The 24289-nt window shown below is 32.5% G+C and overlaps 3 protein-coding genes across 3 annotated transcripts; 1 reads left to right on the top strand and 2 right to left on the bottom strand.

The window, feature by feature from the left end:
- Positions 1-452: 452 nt before the first annotated feature.
- Positions 453-2267, bottom strand: LOC143634671 (SNF1-related protein kinase catalytic subunit alpha KIN10-like). The gene is made up of 6 exons (XM_077102688.1): positions 2077-2267; positions 1795-1979; positions 1535-1717; positions 1318-1449; positions 1065-1250; positions 453-479 (listed from the first exon to the last, which is right to left on the bottom strand). Exons 1-6 carry the CDS (start codon positions 2243-2245, stop codon positions 453-455), a joined length of 882 nt encoding a protein of 293 aa, XP_076958803.1. The 5' UTR covers positions 2246-2267.
- A 2817-nt stretch (positions 2268-5084) lies between these two features.
- Positions 5085-8130, bottom strand: LOC143634692 (SNF1-related protein kinase catalytic subunit alpha KIN10-like). Its single transcript, XM_077102708.1, has 10 exons — positions 7926-8130; positions 7644-7828; positions 7384-7566; positions 7169-7298; positions 6914-7101; positions 6660-6749; positions 6497-6580; positions 6217-6297; positions 5843-6079; positions 5085-5208 (listed from the first exon to the last, which is right to left on the bottom strand). The coding sequence occupies exons 1-10, from the start codon at positions 8092-8094 to the stop codon at positions 5164-5166; spliced, it is 1392 nt and encodes a 463-aa protein (XP_076958823.1). The 5' UTR covers positions 8095-8130; the 3' UTR covers positions 5085-5163.
- Positions 8131-18057: 9927 nt separating this feature from the next.
- Positions 18058-23569, top strand: LOC143634641 (axial regulator YABBY 5-like). The gene is made up of 7 exons (XM_077102668.1): positions 18058-18718; positions 19738-19896; positions 22160-22283; positions 22451-22499; positions 22622-22697; positions 22847-22918; positions 23322-23569. Exons 1-6 carry the CDS (start codon positions 18641-18643, stop codon positions 22901-22903), a joined length of 543 nt encoding a protein of 180 aa, XP_076958783.1. The 5' UTR covers positions 18058-18640; the 3' UTR covers positions 22904-22918; positions 23322-23569.
- Positions 23570-24289: the final 720 nt, after the last annotated feature.

Here is a 24289-nt window from a genome sequence, read left to right as displayed (position 1 = left end):
ATGGTCCTAACATGTTTTCGGACATGACTATACTAATATAATAAAGGCGTGCATGAGTTGGTTTTGGGCTCAGAGAGTACAAAAATGTTTTAAACATATCAACTTTTCAGAAGTATGATCCTGAATGAATGTTTTGGAGAAACTAAACTAAACCCGCATGGTTGGCTGGGTCAGAGAAACCAGCTTTAGATTTTTGAAAGTTTAGTAAAATTGTACGTTTACAAAATCACTGAAAGCGTTACCTTTTAAGTATTAACGGGCTTATGGAAAGAGTGAAAAGGAAAAACTTTTTAAGAATCAATCGAAACGGGTTAGTTCTTAGTTGTTTCCACGGTTTTAAAACGTTAAGAAAACACACACACACAAAAAAGAAAAAAAAAAGAAACGTGCTTGTTGGACTTAATTAGTACTTAACTACAAATTATGTTAAGCCCATGAATGAATATAGACATTCAATCCAAGTATCCACTTTCTTGACCCTGAACAGACCATTCTCTCAAAAGACCCATTAAAAAAATTGTTTTCTAAATCTTGATAGAAAGGCCCAGCCCACTCACAATCTTATATTTGTTTTATCCAAATAGACAAATACCCACAAAAGATATTTACCAATTATGATGCATTTTCAAATAGTGAAAAACCAACATACAAAACCTTTAAAATTTTATTTTCTTTTATTTTATGACATTTACTTACACTCTCTCCGTCCCTCTTTAAGTATTATGACAATAATGATAATATAACAGTAATCATGGTGTTTCTTCGCCTGTTTCAACTCCAGAGAGAATTTACTCCAACCTCTATTTTTTAAGTGTAGACATTTTTTTTATGTTTTTGCAAACATTTATTTGAGAGTTATGAGGTTGGAGTTTTAATTCTCCATAGTTATACTTGTAAATATTGTGCTACCTGTAAAAATTATGTCGACGATCTAGTTTTTATTCATAAGGATATCCGAGGGTGGATGGTGTCATTGTTTTCTTGTAATGTGTTATACCAAAAGAAGTCTTTAATCACGTTACAAGTAGATGTTAAAGCAACTGCGAGTTGGATAATTTTAATACCTTTGTTGCATTGCATGAAGTATTAAGGGAGCGGTCTGCAATGTACCGTGGGAGATCTACTCGAAACCATGAATGCTTGTATATTTCAGTAATAGTTATACGCTTAACCGGATCAACAGTAAGCATCCGTTTGATCAAGTCACACGCTCCCGGAGAAAAGCATTTTGGAAACGTAATTATTCCATTCTAACAAGTAACAAACATCATTTCAATATTAGTTTTATTTCCATATATCAAAAAAAAAAAAAAAAACCTTAATCTTTTCAAGCAAAACAGGCATCATCCCATGATCAAAAGGAAGAGAACCGGGCAGAAGAGCATACAATACAACTCCACAACTCCAAACATCAACTTCAGGACCAACATAAGGTCGCATTGAGACGACCTACATAAAAAAAAGAAAAAATAGTCGGTTTGCTGACGTAGCATCCTAGTTGTAAACACACGTCACGTGGACTAAAAATATTTACCTCTGGTGCAGCATAATGAAGGCTACCACACCATGTTTTCAAAAGATGCCCGTCCCGCATAACATTAGCCAAACCAAAGTCAGCAACTTTAACGTTCCCTTTCGAGTCTAGAAGCAGGTTTTCCGGTTTTATATCACGATGAACCACCTTGTGAAGATGACAACTCTCAACACCTGAAATAATCTACAAATAGTAACAACAACAATCATATCAGTTTTCATAAAAACAGTACAACGCTGCAACATATGTTAATTACTCACTTGTTGAAAGAAACGACGAGCATGAACCTCCTCAAGCCAGCAGTGCTCGGTTATATAATCAAACAATTCACCGCCGTTCATATACTCCATAACCAGATATAACTTTTTTCCCGTCTCTATGACTTCAAAAAGCCTAACGATATGCGGATGCGATAAAATCCTCATTATATTGATCTCTCTTCTCGCTGAAAACACAATCACCAACATATTTGAATGCATGCATGATATAATAATAAATATTAAGACTCAAGTTAATGAACAAAAAACAATCATATATGATACCTTTTTCTTCATCGATCGATTGCCGAACAAGAATCTTAATGGCAACTCTGATCCCAGTTAAAATATGTGTAGCCACTTTAACTTTACCAAAAGCTCCAATGCCTAAGGTTTCGCCAACTTTATAATTTGATAGAGGTGGTAAGCTTAATCCATTAGTTTCATCCATCATAGCTTAGATTATGTTATTTCTACATAATAACACAACAGTTTAATTTGATAAATTTGCATGTCGTATATATATATACATTGTTCACTATATTGAAAGTAAAGTAAATAATAAAACAACGTTACCTGTGGTGGTCAGAAGATACAGAGAGTATGAATTAGTTAAGAGAAGATTATTATCAATATATAAGATATTTAAGATGATGGTTATGAAGTATTAAGGTAATATTTATTATTAACAAAAGCAGCATCAAAAACCCTCCATTGCATGAAAGTTTATTTAAGGGTGTGATATATTATTATTGGAACAAAAATATTTTGTTATTTTGTTTCCTTTTTTGTGTGTGTGTGTCGTTTCCATTATTATTATTATTATTATTATTATTATTATTATTATTAAGGGTGTGATATATTATTATTATTTCTAAGTGCTCTTAACGAAAAAGTTAACATCCATCCATTTTAGAGATCAATGGTGTTACATTCGCTCAAACAGTTGGTCCAAGATTGTAATTCTCAAATTTGGATGATAGGAACCATCCGTGTAATTAAATTTTTTTAATTTATTAAGTTTATTTAGCGTCTTGATTAAATATTAGGATGGTGTCTTGTCTTATTTTTTTTTTATAAGTTTAATGTCATGTGTTTTTAAACTGATTTAACCGATAAGAAAATGGTTTTGAGATTTGGTTCAGTTAAACAATGACAAACATGCATATTAACAACTTTTATACATAACATAAACTTGTGTAGAAACAGAAAAACGATATAAATTAAGAACAAAAAATTATACCAACTCATTTTGTCAATAGGATAATCGTCCTAACATGTTTTCGCACATGAGTATACTAATATAATAGGGGCGTGCATGAGTTGGTTTTGGGCTCAAAGAGTACAAAAATGTTTTCCAGATATCAACTTTTCAGAAGTATGATCTTGAATAAATGTTTTGGAGAAACTAAACTAAACCCGCAAGGTTGGCTAGGTTGGCGAAACCAGCCAAAATGGTTCGTTTTTGATGGTTGGAGCCAATTTATTCACAAAATTGTACGTTTAAAAATCACTGAAAGCGTCACCTTTTTAAGTATTAACGGGCTTATGGAAAGAGTGAAAAGGAAAAACTTCAAATAAGAATCAATCGAAGCGGGTTAGTTCTTAGTTGTTTTCGCGGTTTTATAACGTTAAAGAAAAAACAAAACAAAAAAGTGTGCTTGTTGGACTTAAACTATAAATCATGTTAAGCCCATAAATGAATATAGCCATTCAATCCGAGTATCCACTTATTTGACCCTGCACAGACCATTCTTTCAAAAGGCCCATTCAGCCTTTTAATTTGTTTTCTAAATCTTGATAGAAGGGCCCAGCCCATTCAATCTTATATTTGTTTATCCAAATAGACAAATACCTAGAGGTGCAAAAAAAAAAAACCGAACACGGAACTGGAATCGAAAAAAACCTGGAACCGGTTTTTTTATTCCCGGGTTTTTAATACCCGAACCCGACCATACCCCTAGGGTACAGATAGGGTATGCATTTTAGTACCAAAACCCGGACCCGGAACCGGAACCGATTTGTACCCGGTAATACCCAAAAACCGGAACCGGGTTTGTCAAATACCCATCTATACACGAAAAATGTCTGAAAAAGACCCATAAATACCCCTAAAAAGTGCAACTCTTTAAAAAAACTCAATCTATACCCGGAAAATACTCGGAAACCAGCCCGAAAAACCTGAAAATAGGTTTTTTTCAATACCTAAAAATAGGGTATTCAAATACCTGGTTTTAGAATACTCTATTCTATACCTGACATGAATCCGATGCATAGGGTATGGTTTTTTGAGACAATACCCGGACGAATCCGACTCCGGTTATTGCCAATACCCGGTTATACCCGAACACGATTCCATACCAGAAACAAAGTATTCGGAAAACCCGATTTGTGCGGCTATACAAAAACCCACTAAAGATATTTACCAATGATGCATTTTCAAATAGTGAAAACCAACATACAAAACCTTTAAACTTTTATCTTCTTTATTAAACTTTAAAATATGAGATATACTCACATCTATTTTCTTTGATTTTATGACATGTTTACTTATATTTTATTTCACCAACCCGACAACCCCCACTTACTCAAATGCTAACTATTCATAGCATTTCGCTAAATTCTTGTCCTTGATTCGTGTTCTTCGTGTTCAGTTGTTGGCAGTGGTGAAGCTTGAATAAAAACGCGCGCACCAATGCACCATCGGTTGTAGGTTTGATTTGATGTAGAGATTTCGGACGTTTTGTTGTGAGGATTTGTTGTTGTCCTGGGCTCGTTTGGATGATCTAGTTCTTGTACAAATAGTCATGAATTTATTTTTTTGTATTATATAAGTTCCTGACAGCTTTTTATTAAACGTGCAATTTATTTAATGAAGAATGAAATGGAAGTTTAACATCTATACACGCCTACAAAACAACTTTAAACATAGAACTTCAATATACAAAAACTAACTAAAAGTTACTTTTTATAGTAGAAATTAATATAGTTTGCTAGAATTATTAGAGTAGCTAGCTAACTTACTCTTCTTTTCAAAATTATTTATTTTGTCTAAACATGAAAAGTGAAAACATATGATTATCTACATTAGCTTCATCGACGATCTGGTTTTTAATCATAAGGATATCCGAGAGCGAATGGTATTATTCTTTTCTTGTAATGTGTTAATGCATAAAGAAGTCTTTAATATAAGAAGTCTTATACCAAAAGTCTTATATAAGAAGTCTTATCTTGTAATGTATTATATCAAAAGAAGTCTTTAATCACGTCACAAGTAGATGTTAATCAAAGCAAACATGATGGTTATGCAACCACACAAGCACGAAATGCCGCACAAACTTCAATAAAAAGAAACGGAGCCCCGTAAACTCTCTACCAATCTAAAACATAAGAAGACTCTGCACTGCCCTTGTAAAGCTGATACAACCAAAATATACACGTCAGATTTTAATAATATACACGTCAGATTGTATATGTGTATATTCACATTATCACTTAGGCTCCGGTTATCCACACACCCTTGGATTCTATACGATCGTATACGACTGCAGAATTTGTCATATGATAGTATGACAACCATACGATCATATGAGATTTGTTTTACTAGCAACTTTGAAGACCGTATGAAATTTGGGTTTGTGAGTTTTATATATATTAAAACCGGTAGAATATTATATCAAGTCCGGAACATTGTGTCGTGTCAAATAATACACTGAATATTATATCACACCCGGAATATCGTATCGTGTCGTTACGTAAAACAAGGGTAAGCATGTACGGAATATTATATCATAATTCATATAGCAACTATATCCGTATACTATCACATTTTTAACACACACGGCTCAACTCAATGAATTATGTTTTTGGTTTTTTTTCCATAAGATCGTATGGGAGTCATACTATCAACTCCGTACACCTGCACGCTTAGTGTACTTCTGTTGTACTTTTATCATGTGAGATTCCATACGATCGTAAACTCCTATGCGATCGTATTTAAGGTGTATGAGTTTTTAGAGATGGCGTACCAATATCATGACCCATTACTTACCTGAATTTCAAATTTGACAGCATCAAATGTTTCATTGTTTGAAGTCTTAAATGCCACATTCACACACTTGTCTTCTCTCAGAGTTATACTATTCATACCGTTTGGCAAAGAATAACGTTGAACTGATGGCGTCCACAAACATTCCAAGTTGTAGGCTCTGATCTTCTTCCATTGTACGTTTAATCTCTCGAAGACGGTTAAAATATCTCTCATAGTTTCTTGTGGCGAAGAACAAGACTGCATTCACGTAACAATGTATAATCGTAACCTTCTAATATTGTATTCAAGACGTTGGATTATCAATGGCACGATTTAGTTTTCGTAAACATATTTGACACCATAATTGTTCATAAATGCATAAAGAAGAGAATCACCTCAAATCCAAGTACCCACTTGCCTTGATCAGGAATGACCGGTCTTACATAAATATCTCGACGATCTGTGCCTTCCGATGGCTAAGAGAATAAAAAAGAAAGATATCCAGTTGTTTCAGTGTTTAGTAAATTTTGACTACTTAAGAAATTAATACATAAAATTACCAAAACAGAGAATCTTGTAAAAAAATAAAAAAAAGAACATGAAATTTATTTATCAGTTCCAAGAACTAGTTAAAATTTGTAATTCATAATTGCAAAAGAAATGGGTCCAAGTTACCAAGGATCCTAGAAGATTGGCTTCATGGGAAGTACGGTTATTCTTCAAGCGCGTATGCAATAACATACGGTATGAAACTGTTGCCTGAAAGAAAAATAAAAGACGGTCACAATTTTACTGTTAAGATATTAACTAAAGTTCAACAGTTGAGAAATTTTAACACCTGATTTTGCCACTTGTTATTCAAAGACGCGATCACTTCTTGAACGCTAAATCCCAAGTTATTCAATTCTACTGAAACTCGAACATCAACCTCGAAATGTAGATAAACAAATCATTTTGTGCATTTTGTAACTTATTATAGACAACTTATGCATATGCATATGATGGCAGAACAAATATTTGTCTAAGGCTGTTTGCAGACTCAATCCGGCCCGTTTGTAATAATTTTAACTGCGAGTTGGATCATTTTAATACCTTTGTTGCATTGCATGAAGTATTAAGGGAGTGGTCTGCAATGTACAGCGGGAGATCTACTCGAAACCATGGATGCTTGTATATTTCAGGAATAGTTATACGCTTAACCGGATCAACAGTAAGCATCCGTTTGATCAAGTCACACGCTCCCGGAGAAAAGCATTTTGGAAACGTAATTATTCTATTTTAACAAGTAACAAACATCATTTCAATATTAGTTTTATTTCCATATATCAAAAAAAAAAAAAAAAACCTTAATCTTTTCAAGCAAAACAGGCATCATCCCATGATCAAAAGGAAGAGAACCGGGCAGAAGAGCATACAATACAACTCCACAACTCCAAACATCAACTTCAGGACCAACATAAGGTCGCATTGAGACGACCTACATAAAAAAAAGAAAAAAGAGTCGGTTTGCTGACGTGGCATCCTAGTTGTAAACACACGTCACGTGGACTAAAAATCTTTACCTCTGGTGCAGCATAATGAAAGCTACCACACCATGTTTTCAAAAGATGCCCGTCCCGCATAACATTAGCCAAACCAAAATCAGCAACTTTAACGTTCCCTTTCGAGTCTAGAAGCAGGTTTTCCGGTTTTATATCACGATGAGCCACCTTGTGAAGATGACAACTCTCAACACCTGAAATAATCTACAAAAAGTAACAACAACAATCATATCAGTTTTCATAAAAACAGTACAACGCTGCAACATATGTTAATTACTCACTTGTTGAAAGAAACGACGAGCATGAACCTCCTCAAGCCAGCAGTGCTCGGTTATATAATCAAACAATTCACCGCCGTTCATATACTCCATAACCAGATATAACTTTTTTCCCGTCTCTATGACTTCAAAAAGCCTAACGATATGCGGATGCGATAAAATCCTCATTATATTGATCTCTCTTCTCGCTGAAAACACAATCACCAACATATTTGAATGCATGCATGATATAATAATAAATATTAAGACTCAAGTTAATGAACAAAAAACAATCATATATGATACCTTTTTCTTCATCGATCGATTGCCGAACAAGAATCTTAATGGCAACTCTGATCCCAGTTAAAATATGTGTAGCCACTTTAACTTTACCAAAAGCTCCAATGCCTAAGGTTTCGCCAACTTTATAATTTGATAGAGGTGGTAAGCTTAATCCATTAGTTTCATCCATCATAGCTTAGATTATGTTATTTCTACATAATAACACAACAGTTTATATTTGATAAATTTATGTCGTATATATATACATTGTTCACTATATTGAAAGTAAAATAAATAATAAAACAACGTTACCTGTGGGTCGGAAGATACAGAGAGTATGAATTAATTAAGAGAAGATTATTATGAGATGTTTAAGATGACTGATTATATATTATGAGGTATGAATATTGAAAAAGGCAACATCAAAAACCCTCCATTGCATGAAAGTTTATTTAAGGGTGTGATATATATTATTATTATTATTATTACTGGAACAAAAATTTTGTGTTATTTTGTGTCCTTTTTTTGTGTGTTTCCATTATTATTATTATTATTATTATTATTATTATTATTATTATTATTATTATTATTATTATTATTATTATAACTTAGTCTGGCCTTAAGATTGAGCAATATCAACAGTATGTGATTCATGTAACAAAGCTAAACACACTAGAATCTAGATTACCTTTTTCTATTAGTTTTATTAACACTAAATATTACTTTGAACTCTTGCATCGTGACACATGGAGAAGATGACAAACTCCGTCAATTACACAAGGAAATTACTTTTTAACCATCGTAGACAACCATAGTCGCTCAATTTGGGTTTTCCTTTTAAAACACAAACTTGAACGAGTGATTGTTCGATCGGCTTTCAAAAGATAGTTAAAGTACAGGTACCTTTACGCTCCAACTTAAAGAGGAGATATTGAAAGAAAAATATTTTGTTATATTATTTCCTTCTTTTTTTTATTATTATGTATAGGGTTTAGTTTAAATCCCCTATTAGATGGAGCATTGGATGGAAGTTTAGGTAGTTTTTGGTATGAAATAATGATAAGCGGAATGAAATAGATCATTCCAAATTAATGAAATAAAACATGTTTGGTTGTCATTCACAGTGAAATTAATCATTCCTAAAGAATACAATTACTTTCATATAAAACACTTTTCATTTTTTAGTAAAATGTGGTTTTACTTTCATTCCTTTTAGGAATGAAGTGGAAAATGTTCAATAATAATAATTATTATTATTATTATTATTATTATTATTATTACTCCTACTTTTATTATTGTTATTTTATCTTCACCATTATTTTATTATAGTATAACTATTATTAAATTATAATTGTTATTATATTTTTATTACTATATCGCATTATCTTATTACCGTTTTATTAATTGACAAAAAAATATTAGGATTTACGTTTACTATTTAATAAAATAATAATAATAAAGTGATCATTCATTTCATTTATATGTGTAATCAAACAAGACAATGGTATAGTAATGATTCATTTTATTCCTTTGTTAATTTCATTCCTTTGCACATTTCATTTTTCTCGTTCATTCCATTACCCCATATTAAACAGACCCTATTTAGACAGAAAAATAAATCATTATATTATTAGATGCACTACTAAACAAAACGAAATGATAAAAATAAAACACAAACAATGCTTTTAAATTAAAGTTACAAATATAACGCATAAAAAGATGTTTGCCATATGTAGAAAAAAGATACTTGTCATAATCCATTATTGTTATATATTATTTGTCTTCTGTTAGAAGCTGAAATATTGATATTATACGCCATGACTTTCACAATTTGTTTTTACAAATGGGAGGAGCATATTCTAGATGTGCATAAATTTGTAGGATATATATATATATTAAATTATTTTAGGGTATACGCACCCTCTGGACACTTCCATGGTTTTGCCGATAATTCTAACACGCTAAAATAAGATTAGAATTTTATGTGTGGCGTTTTAGTTATTACAAACATTTATAAATGAGTCTGACTATATTATCTCTTTTTTTTTGAACGACCAACTAAGTAACGTCAGGTGCTCCGTGTGCAGCCCCCATTGGCTAAAGGTAACCCGAGCCGACCGCGAGTCCGGACGGACGGAGCCCTTAGCGGTCCACCTATTGAGAGATTCCCCGAATAAAACTCGACCTCCACGCCCGCCAAAGGGTACGGAAACGAGGAGTCAGTAAAACCGGGTAAGATCAGGACTCGAACCCTGGCAAGCCAGGGTCTTCCCGCATATCTCCCATATAAAATAGTGATAGTGGGTTTGGACCCGTACCTCTCACTAGTAAAATGAGTACTCTACTATTGAACCACATCTAATTAATTTGTCTGACTATATCATCTAAACTAAACAAACGTGTGAAACAAAAACTTAGTTTAAAGAAAAAAAAAAGTCAAATATAAGTGTAGCGAAATTTTAGCCTTAAGTGAGCTAATCAAGCCTAAGGTGAACTAAACAAGTGAACTAATTAATTCAATGGTAGTCAATTCGTTATGCGATGTTTAGTAGAGGGGCTATAAAATGTGGCGTTTTGCGTCATGTGACGTCCAACCAACAAATAGTAAGTTTTTGTTTTAAGGGTGTAATTGTGTTGTAGCCATATGTGTGTGTATATATATATCTCACTCTCTCTCTCTCACACACAACATAATAATAATAAAAACAAAGCACAAGCCGACAACAAAAACTCATCCCCCCTCCCCCCACCGCCCCTATTGTCGCCAGGGGTGGAGGTGTTCCTTTTAAAAATCATTCCATCGCCCGTTACGGGTAGCCTTATAAATTGTGCATGCAAAGTTTTATTTTATCCTCTATTCCATAATCAAGAATGGAAGATGATTCATGATTGAATGTTGAATAAAAAATTACAAAGATATGTGAATAACTTTTAGAGGCTACTTGAAGGGAACAAGGTACCTAACATGTGAGTATGTCTCTTCGTCTTGGCCACTTACTTTTAAGGTTATATCATTTCACATCTTCACACTATTTTTTTTTCAAGGGCATGATTGTCCTTTTACAAACGCATACACTCGTAAGTCGTAAGCATATACACATATACACACGAAATTTATACCAAAGAAGTCAACTAAACTATGAGTGTCACCATATGATTTTCAATTGCAACTTTTTAAAAAAGAACTTTAGTCACACTTTTTTTCTAATGTCTAAACTATGATTTTCTTGTAATGTTGGTTTAAGTATACTTATGATGGAAATGACATTTTATGTTTTTAAATTTTTCTACACAACTATGGAGAACCATAATGTATATCTATAACAATCTCACTATCGAATCTTTCTTTTACTCAACGAAACACATAGAATATGATTAGAGCCTCTCATGGTAGGTTTTGGTCTTCTTAGTTGTCGATTCATTTTAGGGTGTGCTTATCGTCGTCGCCATATACAACATTTGTTTTCACATTGGAACATCATAAATTTCCGGTATCAAATATCTGGAATACTTTAATCATTCATTTTAGTGAAAAATATCAAGTTTTATTTGTCAACGTCCATTTAATAAGACATGGGTTTAAGATATGTTGTCGAGATGGGCAAGCAAATAGCGACACCATCCGCCGCGAAGGCATTTTTCAATTTAACGACAAAGGTTGCAGCGAAGGCTATCTCCACGACATGTTGTCCAGATAGCCTCTAGAGACAACAAATAGGTTATGTTGCGACAACTGTCGCGCTAGCCTTGTGTTGTAGTGTATCCATTTGTATAATCTAAATAAAATAAAGTTGATTGGACTTTCTTGATTTGTGTTAATAGACATAATCAATAACATTTATTTAGGACTTTCTTGATTAGTGTTAATAGACATGCTAAGCTGGTATTTAGAATAAAGATGAGACAAAAAGGTAGATTTGTTCATAATCATAAAGATGGGTCTAAACTATTTAATTAAGGACATTATTTGTGCGGTTTTGTACATTAACTTTTATTTAGTTTGTAGGTCAACTAATTTAGTCTTTGTTTTATGAGATGACAACATGATTGAACTAACAAGTATGAAGAATGAAGAAAGTTTAAGAAAAAAAATGGGTTTGAAAACATAGTTGAGGTGGCTTTCAAGTAATGGAAATGGGGCATTAGTGCTACTAGAAAGACCCAACTATTATGTTCATTGCCTTGGCCACTACTTTTTCTATCTTTGTTGTAGCTTTCCCCCATTGTTTTTGGTAGGCCATATTACCTCAAATATCATACTTGTCATGCTAAAATTCTTCAAATCTCTTCTATATCATCATGCTAAAGATGCTCTTGGAGTCTTTCAGGCACATGCAATATAATTTAGTATTTATGCAAATTACATGATGCAATCTATTAGGAAATCTAGCTCTTATGGGTACAAAAATGAAAATCATGCATGTCTCCTCCAACCTAACTAATGAATACTCGTTACTATAGGAAAAAACTATATTGCTATAGATAGTTTTCTTAGGAACATAGTGTTTATATCAATACAGAAGATAAACGGGCAACAAGCTGCGCCACTTATTTAAATATAATTTATTTAGAGTTTACGTTTTCCAAAGAAGAATTACTTGAAGAAAAAATATATGTCCAAAAGTTGTTACTTTTTTTTCTTTTCAAATTTGATTAACAAAAGTGATCAATAACAATTGGAGAGTGCCATAGAATTGAAGGGCTTGTGTGTGAACTAACCCATCCAATGAATTATTACACCATTATGTCCCACACCGGATGAATAATTATACACTAGATGTCACATATTATTATTATTTTCTAACTTCTTTTATCAAAATTTTGATAAAAGACATTATTCTCATCTTACTAGTACGAAGTATTCTCTGCTGTTATGATTATGCAACATCCATTTGATGTTGATTTTTATATGATTTATATTACCCTATCTGTTCTGGAACAAAAATAGGACTGAGTGTGTTAAAGTTCATGTTTTAATATTCTATTTGAATCAAAAGTGACTTCAAGTATAGATCTATTTTGGCCTTTTCTAATAGTTTAAGCTCTTCTAATTGACCAATTTTCTAATGTTTTGTAATGAGCTTTATGCACACTGTTTAGATGTAGTCATCGTTTCTTTATGTCGATCCACCTAACTAAAAAACGGCCAACATGAGTGCTTCACACACCTGCAACTTGTATAGTATGTCTTCATATCACCATCATCCATATCTTTTTGATCTCGCCCCACTTAGCCCCGATATCTCTCACTCCTTTTCGACCTTGAATCAACCAACTTGTGACCATAACAACTTGACATGACATTGATGTGATAATTACAAGAAACAAAAACATAATAAACAAGTCAAATGTCCTTTATTTACACGTCAAAGAGGACCATACATATATTTTATATGTCTAACATTGTACCCTATATATGTACCATCTTGAAGTTTTAGTTTCCCATTTCAAGTTTATCCTCCTGCTTTGTACTAATGAACCCGAAACTAAACTTGTAAGGCTCATATCGTAAAGAGTAGTTGCTAGTTAGTATGTTTATTATTTCATTGTAATCTTTCTGTATAAAAAGATGTTTTAGTTTATCGGATATACACTGGAAATATTATTTACCAATAGTTTTCCCGTTCTTTTAAATTCTATCATGGGTTCGGTTTTATAGGTAAAATGTTCGTGAATCGTGATTGGTCATGAGTTCATCCTTGTTGGTAGATGTATTAGACCTAGATGACCCCCTGAGTTGAAAATTGGGGTTATAATGTGGTTTCCTTTTTCATAGGGTTGTCAATTGTGTTAAGAGCGTCGTTTCTAACATGTTAAAACACGAATTGTCAGCCCTAAGGTTTCAAGTATACTAGGAGCATCAAAGATTTCTAAGTATGTAAGAGTTGTAATCAGAGTTTAATATAGAGTTAAATTCGGAGTTCAATATATATAGAACAGTTTATAAAAATCTTGCCATCTTAATAAGTTAGCACAATCACATGGATAGGTGGTGCATGTGGTCACTGAAGCACCAATAATTCCAAAAAACACTAGCCATTTATTACTCCAGAGACATTGAAAAGGACTTGGGCCAAACAATAACCCCTTTCCCTTAGACAACCTTTGTCATTTTCACAGTTTTGAACTATCATTTTACTTTTTCTCACTTCAACACACTGCAAAAAAACATTTACTTGTTATTGTGATGCATCTGAAACAGCTCTTTTTGTTATTGTTATGTTGTTTGGGAGTTCTATTGCAATAGTATATTTATACAAACTTTATGACATTTATTGTGATGGTCAGTCTTATATATTTGCTCGTCCTTTTTACAAAATTAAATATTAGTTGGTAATCATGTTAAGAGCATCCATAACGCGGTGCAATGCCTTAGGTCCGGGTAAGGTAGCATTGCAGTGGACTTTGAGGAAACAACCTCCTTGTTGGGGAGGTGAAGCCCGCTTCTGCTTATGTGGACAGGAAAGCGGACGAGAGAGTGGGTCCCTCCTATTACACACACATATATAAATATACAAATTTAGTTATTTTAATGAGGTTTGTAGAGGTTTTTTGTTATGAAATGTTAAAATGAGGGTTTTTGAAAAAAAAATTGGAATATGATGTGACGCTTTGTGAAAGTTTGTTGTCGTGGATGCTAAAAAGAAACTGATTGAAGCTATTAAGTTGCTTAAAGACATATATATACCCCCAAGTAAAAATATTTATTACATATATGATACACAAATATTTATGCCCATGTGCATATATACAAAGCATTTAGTGAAAGATAATCCAAAACACAAGTATGCTAATAAGTTAATAAGTTATTGTTCATATTTAAAGCTTTAGATTATAAATGTGTAAGAAATGGACAAAAATATCGCCCCCTAGTACGCTGTACATGGTCCCGGCCACTAATAATATCGTAACTTTTTTACATAATGCTTTTAATTCTAGTTATTATACATAGAGACACGTAAGAGAGATGACTATTGAACTCAAAATATCATATATAACAATAATATTATTAGTGTTTAATATGTTATGCATATATAATGGGTTTTTACCAACCAGCTCTTTCTCTACCCTAGCTAATGTCACTCTCTTCCTCATCTTCTTTATATATATTATTTTATGAATCACACCATGAAGACTCTAGCTACGTAAATCATATAATATCCATATCCACTCTCCATATCACTCTCTTTCAAGATTACCAACATTTTACAAATTCTGGTTATCTCAATCAAGAACACTTTCCCTTAGTCGGCGAGCAATCTGCGATAGCCTCCCTTAATTCGTGTCGTCATCTATCTCTAACATTTCATAATAACTCTTCAAACCATCTTGCAATTAGAGATATGATTGATGCCTTTGGCAGCTATTTCTACTTGGTTCTCTATTATACAATCATGATCACCACTTCAACCACAAAATTGAGAAACTGCATAAGGTAGATCGAGGACATCATGATGGTTATAAAGTGGGAGTTGTGTTTGTGATGTGATGAGATGAGATGATATGATATGTCAAAGTCAAGACCCGGTCCTAGTATTCACAAGGCTTTTGAGTGTAGTCAAATGTGTATTACCATCACTAAAACTTTTTTCCTATATGTTTTCTCCTATTTATAAATGGAGAAGGCTTCAAAATGTTTTGGTTTATGAAACCTTGTTGATCTATGGATGGACAATATATAATTAATGTTGGAAAAATTATATATGGATTAATACAATGTTTATTAACTTTTGGAAAAGTTAATAACGGTGGATTCTTTCAATTATTGTTTTTCAAGGACTTTTGGAAGTGGAAACAAATATATGCATACTATAAATGAGCTTGCGCGTTGCGGTAGGAACACAACTGTGATTCGGTCAGTAGTAGCTTGTTCTGCGTTGCGGCGGAAACATAACTGTGATTCGGTCAGTAGTAGCTTGTTCTGTACTGACTTTTGCTATAGTAAAATTTGTATTCGGTATAGTTTTGATGCAAGTGTTAAACATGTCCGCGCTACTTTTGGGTTTACTATTTTACATGAGTTTTACGGGTTTAGTAGTTTACAATTTTACACTTTTACTAAATGTTCGTCGTCAAATAACATATTGAGTATAATGATGATGTTTGCAACATTTTCTCTTATGAGGTCCGTCCATTTAAAGACTCGTTTTCACATTTACTTTGCTAGGCTTTGAAGTGGCCCTCCTGGTTTAGATTGGAAATAAAAGATATAAATAACTTTTCCCAAATGTTATGTGGCATTGATATATAAAAAATTTTCAAAATCAAATTGGCAAATCTTTGACAATTTATGTGTTCCGTGTAATAATTATCCTAAAACTGTGTAATAAACAAATAAAATCTAAGATAAAAGTATTCACATCTTTGGGTCCTTCAACTGTTTGTTACTTGTAAAAGATTTCCTTACTCCACAATTTTTAAACTTTTTCCCTAATGGCCTTGTGCAAAATTTAGTCAAATACGTTGACCCGTTAACTCCTGTTAAATGCAAGTTTGACTTTCAAAAATTCAATCAATCACAATACCTAAATGACCTAAAATGAAGTTTACAATATTAACAAAATCCATATAAAAACACATAATCTAGATCCAAGTCACATAACTAATAACAAGCAGCCAAAGCTCAACTTGAACCAGAACATGCCACTTAGATAGAAAGAGCGAGTAAAATACTTGATGGAATTCAGGGATACAAGATAGAAGATATGGAAGAGTGGAATTTTAGTTAGGAAGATACAAGAGTTACACTCCTTCAGCTGGCTAAAACTCAGTTTTGTTTCCTCAAACACTGTCTGTAGAACTGCATCCAGTTGCAATTATTTTAGCATTCGGTGGCACATTACCCTTCACAGTCACCTTTTGTTGCTCCGTATCAATGTCAACTTGAAGTGGTGATCAACGACACAAATTCCCTAGCTTAGTCTCTCGAGAACAGTCTTGAGCCTTGGTGGACTGATACTCTTTGCTCATAGTATTATTTTTACACGGTTCTATTGCTTTATTTATCTCATGAGAAGTTTGGAAAGACCGCAAGTCGATTGTCATGACAATGTAAAGCTCATTTGTTAGGAAGAGCTATTATTCATATTATACAAAGTATACTTTATTTCCCATTTCAAGCTTAGGGACTGTTTGTTTACATCTGAATGGAACCATTCAGATGCAAACATCTGATTCATTCAGACTGTTTGGTTCTAAACAGAAAAAATATCTGAATGGTTAAAATTAAGTCTAAATCATTCAGACTTGTTGTTGTTGCTGAATGGGACATAGGTTCATTCAGATCTGACTCATTCATATCTGAATGAACCAAACAGCCCCTTAGACACTACTATTGATTAGCATGACTTTCTTTATTGAGTATGAGGGGGTTTGAAAACGTCCTCTTATCACAACTTGAACAAGATTCATTGTTGGAAAGAAGACGAAGTTGATTCAATCCAACTACAAACCGGCTGGTTGGAGATATGTTTTCCTGGTTCTATTGGGTTAGTGTTAAGTAGGTGATTTGGTCCTCTATCAAAAGGGAAGCGTGGCAAAAACTAGTTGCTATCGATGTTGTCCAAAGAGGTAAAGTGGTGGGAGAATGAGAATAAATTGTAGAGAGATAAGGGGGGAGTATAATAGAGTGAGATTTTTAGTTTTCATGTTTGGTTCACAAACATATCCTAATATGTTAGATTTGTTTCTGAAAATGGGATAAGGGGGATGTATAATTACAAGTGTGTTGTTTCTGAAAAAAATTGGAGAATTTGTATTAATGGGTGATGTTGTAGATAACAACGAGAAACGTTAAAATTTATTAGACGTATCGTTTGTTGTTTCCCGTGTAAATCCATTGTACATTTTTATTCAAATGGCCATTGCAATAAATTTTAAAATTTAATATTTTTTAGGCTTATTTTTTTCTTTTTAACAGCAAAGACATGAACATTCGGAATCACTTGGCAATATATTACCCTTCCGTCCAAAGAACAAAATGTGATAACCTGGCCTACCCATCGAAGAGAAAATTCACAACTGGGACTAGCATTGGACCAATTGGCTTTTTGGAATTTGAGCTTTTTCTTTAAACGCCAATTTACATACTCTCTGAAACTACTTAATCTACATATGTTTATTACGGGACTAGATCAAATCTTTAATCACGTGAGCATAAACACTTTTACAACTCATCTTAGAGTGCTCTCTCCCGCCTTCACCCTCACAATCTCATACGAAGCTCGTCTACAGAGCCAGACACCACGCCACAATGCGGCTTCGTGCCTCCGGCTCGTCCTAGTCTTGCCACATAATCCAGACAGTCTCCACGTGGGATGCATCGGAGATGCTCTTAACTCCATCAAGAAGCATCATTTTTATAATATTTTGAGTAAGTTTGTTGGTAAATATAAAATTCATCAAGTTAATGACTTGCCTAGAGAGTTTGTGCCGGTTAATTAGGTGCATGGATCAGGGCCCGCAGGCACTATCTGAACCTACCTTTTGCTATAATGCCTTTGCCCCTTAGCTCTTTGGATCCTATCCCATTTTCTCTATTACTAATTTCCCCTTTCTCTCTCCCTAAGATATATATACACATTATATATCTATATATGTTTCTTCATCTCTTTCTCCATCTATAAATAGAAACATCTTGAAACAAGAAACCACTGTAGTCATCACCCAACTTCAACACTCACCCACAAAGCTTTTGTAACCTTTGGATCCAAGAGTGTGTGTGTGTTTGTTTTAGAAAGATGTCAAGCAGCAGCTGCATAGATGTATCTGAGCAACTCCGTTATATACCTTGTAACTTTTGCAATATTGTTCTTGCGGTACACACTTATCTATATTATATTAATCTTTTTTTTTTATATATGGTTTGTGTTATGTTTAAAGAGTTGTGAAAAAGAAGAAGAAGAAGATGATGATGAGTTCTTGCATAATTTGAGGGCTCTAAAATGATAAAACAAAGATTCATGATGATGATGAGTTCTTGCATAATTTGATCCATATGAAATCAAGTTTTATTTTTCACTTTGGATGCACACACAAACTTATTCAGTCAAGTCTTCTTCAACTTTAAATATCTGAAATCTCTACCTCTCTCTCACACATACACATACATACACACACACAAGAACTAAGGAGTACGGTACTTGAGTGGCTAATATCAAGGACAAAAATGAAAAACCATTCTATTCTTTTCTTTCCCTTTGGAGATTTTCCATTATCTTATACAATTGATTCAAATCTTGACCAAATTAAAAGGTTCATAATTAGCATCCTTAAGTATCATTGCATGTGAGTGCTCCTTAAAAGACTAGGGTTTTCTTTCTAGCTCTTAATCAAGATTATATGCATCTTCAAGAAAAATTTTAAGATCTTATCTCTAAAGATTCTTCCTCCATTGTTTCTTGGTTCCTTTATTTGATCTTTATGTGTTTCTAAGAGTTTTGCCTCTTGTAATTGGCTTTAATTAGCTAGTCTTAAAAATTTGATATTTAGTAGTTCACACACACCTCATATTATTCAAGATTCAATCTTTAAGGGTTCTAATATATTACTTCTACAGAATACTAAGTATAAAACGATTACAATAAAGTGGCAGGGAAACGGACAACAAACTTCGCTGCAACCCTCTTTTGAATTTTGAATAGCAAAACCAATCCTACTATAAATGATTACAATAAGGGTTCTTGATGATAAAGTTGTGATCTTGGAACCCTAAAAGTGTTGTTTTAGATTTTCTGAGTTATGACCAAATTGGATGTCTAATTTGTGCTGTTGATTGTGCTTCTAAAATGGGTGTTCTTGATTTGGAGGTAATAATTGATGTTTTGTTAAAATGTAGGTGAGTGTACCATGCAGCAGCTTGTATGACATAGTGACGGTAAGATGTGGACACTGCACCAATCTGTGGTCAGTGAATATGGGTATGGCTCCTGCCTTTCAGACTCTCCCAAATTCCAATCTCACCTCCCAAGATTCAACTTCTCCTCACCATGATCAGGTGACTTTTAAGTTAATTACATTATAACATAAGTACTTAATTAACCCTAGTTAATTTTGATCAATTTCTTATATAATCATTATATAATCGCAACTTTCTTTTTCAAAATTGTTAATTTTAACTTCAAAACTAATAACAAACAAACTTACTAAGATTCTTCTCATGATAAAGTCTGAGTAGGTGAGACACGGACAAACATTTTCTCTGTGTTAAAAGATATGGAACGACCGCTTCAAAATTGACACCAATTGACACCAATTTTTGTTAAATGTGTAATTCGAAACATTTAAACTTAGTTCTTTTTGTTAAATAGAATTGTCTTTTTTGGAAAGTACAAAAATAAAACTCTCTACAAAACTTAAGGAAAATAAAGATGAGAATGAAAGTAAAACCAATTTATGTATACAATTTAATACCTTTTTTATTTTTAATATTTTGTTAAATACAAGGGTAAGAAACTGAAATTTGATGTCCTAATGGTTTTCTCTATCTTGCTAACATGTACACATGAGAGGAGTAATTATTTAGTCATCACAACTTTGGTCGTGGGGTGGTTAGGAGTTTTTCCATAGGGTTTCTTTCTAAGAGTTTTTGATGTTTGAATCCCGGCTTATGTGTACGCTTTGAACTATGCATAGCACCACAGTAAGAGGGTTCAAACTCGAGCAAAAAGAATGACAAATATTTCGATTACCCTTTGAAAAAGACACCATTGACAGCACAATATGTATATGCCTGAAGGAAAAATAACATTAATTATTTGACATGAGACTATCAGAAGTCAAAAACTCAAATGCATATTGGTAAATGCAAACCCTAATCTAAGCAGGGTTAGGTATCAGATTTTCAGAACCAGATCATTGAATGTTGTTACTTTTAGAAGAAATTTATAAGTAGATAGGGATCTAGTAACTCTAGGTCATACATAGGATAATCTTAAAGACCACACAAATCAGACTGTTTTTCTTCTTTTCAACATCTTTTTTTTTGCTGTTACATCATAGATTCAAGAACGGATGTGTTATTCATACACCCTTTATAGGGTGTATATAGAGTTTAGATGTGTGTTAAAAGGATGTGTGAATAATCAAAAAGGGTGTATGAATAACCATGGCTTTCAAGAACCCTAACCGCCGTTTTCCATAGGTTTCATTTTTGCGGCCAACATCTGTGTAAAATGAGTCAGTGATTCTCTCTTTATTCAATGATATTGTTTTTTAAAAAAACCCTATTCTTATTATATATTTCTTAATCTTGTTTTATGGTCAAAAGTGTTATTATTATATTATTATTAGTGTTTTTTTATTATATGTTTCTTTTTATTTTCTTTGCATCAATATTTTGTTGTTTTCCTCTGCAACCTCTTTCTCTCCCTTCCGAGATTAAAGAGGTGGTGGATATGTTTGGGACACAGTTGACAGCAAGTGTCATTCAATTCTGAGGTTTTTTTTATTTACTTTTACTTTTGCACCAGCTCAAACTAATTCAGTCACTTCAATGTTATTAGTTCACTTTCCTTGTAAAATGCTTTTGGCATGCCAGTTTTAATATAATTTTTGTCCTTTTAAAAAAATTATTTCACTTTCTTCTCTTCCAGAACTTGAAATTATACCAGTCTAGCTTCTTGCTTGGCTAGATTTCTATTTTTCATCAACTAAGTTGGCCGTTAAAAAAAAAACGTAGCAGTTTAAATAGGAGGGTTTGTAGTTGGAGATAACCGTCTATCTTTAGTTTAACACTTTCTAATTTTAGTGTAATAACTAAGTTTATTTATCGAGTGAAAATATCGACGAATAACTCGTCTATTTATCGTTGAAAGCTCACAGAAAATTTTCATGTTAAATCTAAAGTTTCTTTTGTATGGTAGTATAATTGATGATAAGTAATTAGACAATCCTTTTGTCTTGAATATACATCTATCAATGTGTAGCACATTGCCACATTTTATAAATTTTCTAAATACAGTAAAGGATTTCAAAATGTTCACCATCTTCATAATATAATGATTATTTCTAGTGTTTGCTGCAAAATGATAACTTTATTTTTATATGATTTTGTTTTTTCTTTTTGTCATAAGTTATCATAATACAATCGTTAATTGTTTTCACAATAATAGTAATATTGTCAAGTGATAATTCAGTAATCTACCAATATATACATTTTGCAATATAAAAAAACTAGTTTTCTTGTCACACACAATATTGTTGATATTAATTAACTCATAATAATTAACTAAGACTACATTATTTTCTTGATATTTCAGAGAGCTCCAACCCACACTCCTCCAAATTATAGGGTTGATATGGGTTCCTCTTCAAAGTACAATAGCAGGATGCCAGTTAGGCCATCTCCGGTTTCCATAACCACTGATCAAAAGATCAATCATCGTAAGTTTATTCATATACATCCTTGTTACATTAAATATACAAAAGCTTAGTATAACTTTAAGATCATTTAATGACACCTACATAAATTGGTTTTAAAATCCGGAAACAATTTTCATCACAAGATTCGCGGTACTTCAAGTTTAACACCATATGTTTGCATTTTTCAGCTCCGGAAAAGAGGCAACGAGTTCCGTCTGCATACAACCAGTTCATAAAGTAAGAACAGTCACATTTAAATTTTGCTTTTAGTTTAAATTACCCTAAATCTTTTATAAAAGTTTCATCATTTTTTTTTAATTATTATTCAAATCAATTAAATGAGATATGGGTATTTGTAGAGAGGAAATCCAGAGGATCAAAACAAATAATCCAGATATTAGCCATAGGGAAGCTTTTAGTACAGCTGCAAAAAATGTAAGTGGGCATGACATAAATTTTCTGCATACTTTCTTTTTCTCTGTTTGGTGGCTTTCACAATGTCAAGTACTTGTGTTGTGTTTTGTGACTGTACACACCATCTATTGATTTATTATATTGAGTCTGTAAATTCTCTTGTGATATAGTGGGCACATTTCCCTCACATTCATTTTGGATTGATGCTGGAAACAAATAATCACTAAGCTAAACTTGATGAGGTATGTTAATTCATGCTTAATTTCTCAAAGTTTTACCTTATTGTTGAATATATCATAATTATTCTAACGAATTTATTTAAACAAATCTTTTGTGTATATTCATACAAAAAGAACAAGAATTTTATCTAGTAATCCATATTTTTTAAATGTTGAAAACTACTAAACCAATTTTTTCATGTGTTTTTAATATTTTACTCCGTAATAGTTTGCCTATACATGTGTAACTTATATACATAAACAAAATTTGTTCACACGTTTTCTTAATTTCAGAAGAGACGAATTAGCATTACATTTATATCGTTTTGTTTTGTTTTAAAAGTTTTTGAAAATGAAAAAAATGAACGACTTATTTTGTTTGCGTGTTCTCATCATAAACTTCAATTTGTTGAAATATTGTATGCAGTTTAGTTGCGTGCAAGGATCTGAGAAGTGACCAAGATCGAGGGCTGCCTTGTTCAAGAAATGAGTAAAGTTTGATTTAAAGAGGAAAATCAAAGCAAACCCTCATATATATTTATATTTTGAGCTCAAGAAAGCCGTGACCGTAACATGTTTTAAAGACATATATGAATTAGTATTTGGGTAATTTCAAATTGTATTTTACAATCATATGAGTGATGTTATTTGTGTACTTTTGTTTGTTGTCAAAAAGTAAGCTAGTTGGCTTGCCTTTATAAAAATCCAAAAATTATTCAGTTGTATTCATGTGTAGGTACCTAATCACTTAATTATCGATGACAATAATGAAAAATAAAGACATACATGTATGTTTTCGTATACATACTAAATAACTTTAGAAATACGTAAAACAAGATAGTGATCGGTAGACCGTTCATTTTCCATTTGTATCACATCAACCGTACTACTAGTAGTAGTATACTAGTAGTAATAATTGTAAGGTTTTCTTACACTTTTAATAAGGGGGTATTTGGGATTTTTATTTTACCTTCTTATAACTTTTTTGATAACTTATCCCCTTATAATAGCACACAATACCAAACACATTCTAACTTTTTTAAAAGTTAATAAGTCATAAGTTGTTTAAAATAAGTAATTGAAAAATAAACATCAAACTTTGTATTTGAGCTATAATTGGCAATATTGATGTATGCATAATTACAAATAAACAATATATTTAAAAGAATATATGTTTTTTTTATATTTTACTGACATTTATAAATTAATAAAGGGAACATTAGACAAAAATTCAAAAGTGTTTGCATTTGAAAAATTGTTTTTGAAACTTTTGTAAAACAAATATAATATCGGAAAAGTGAATCATATACACATAAAATAGTACATAGGTGTTCAATTTGAGGTCTGTTATTCCATGTGTGAGCTAAAGCATGTGTCCTTTAAATATAAAAGAAA

Source organism: Bidens hawaiensis, unplaced genomic scaffold (assembly GCF_021521415.1).
Source record: "Bidens hawaiensis isolate Kalapana, Puna unplaced genomic scaffold, B.hawaiensis_p1.1 tig00007139_1, whole genome shotgun sequence".
In the NCBI taxonomy this organism is placed as follows: Eukaryota; Viridiplantae; Streptophyta; class Magnoliopsida; order Asterales; family Asteraceae; genus Bidens; species Bidens hawaiensis.
This window is presented reverse-complemented; position numbering and strand designations above follow the sequence as displayed.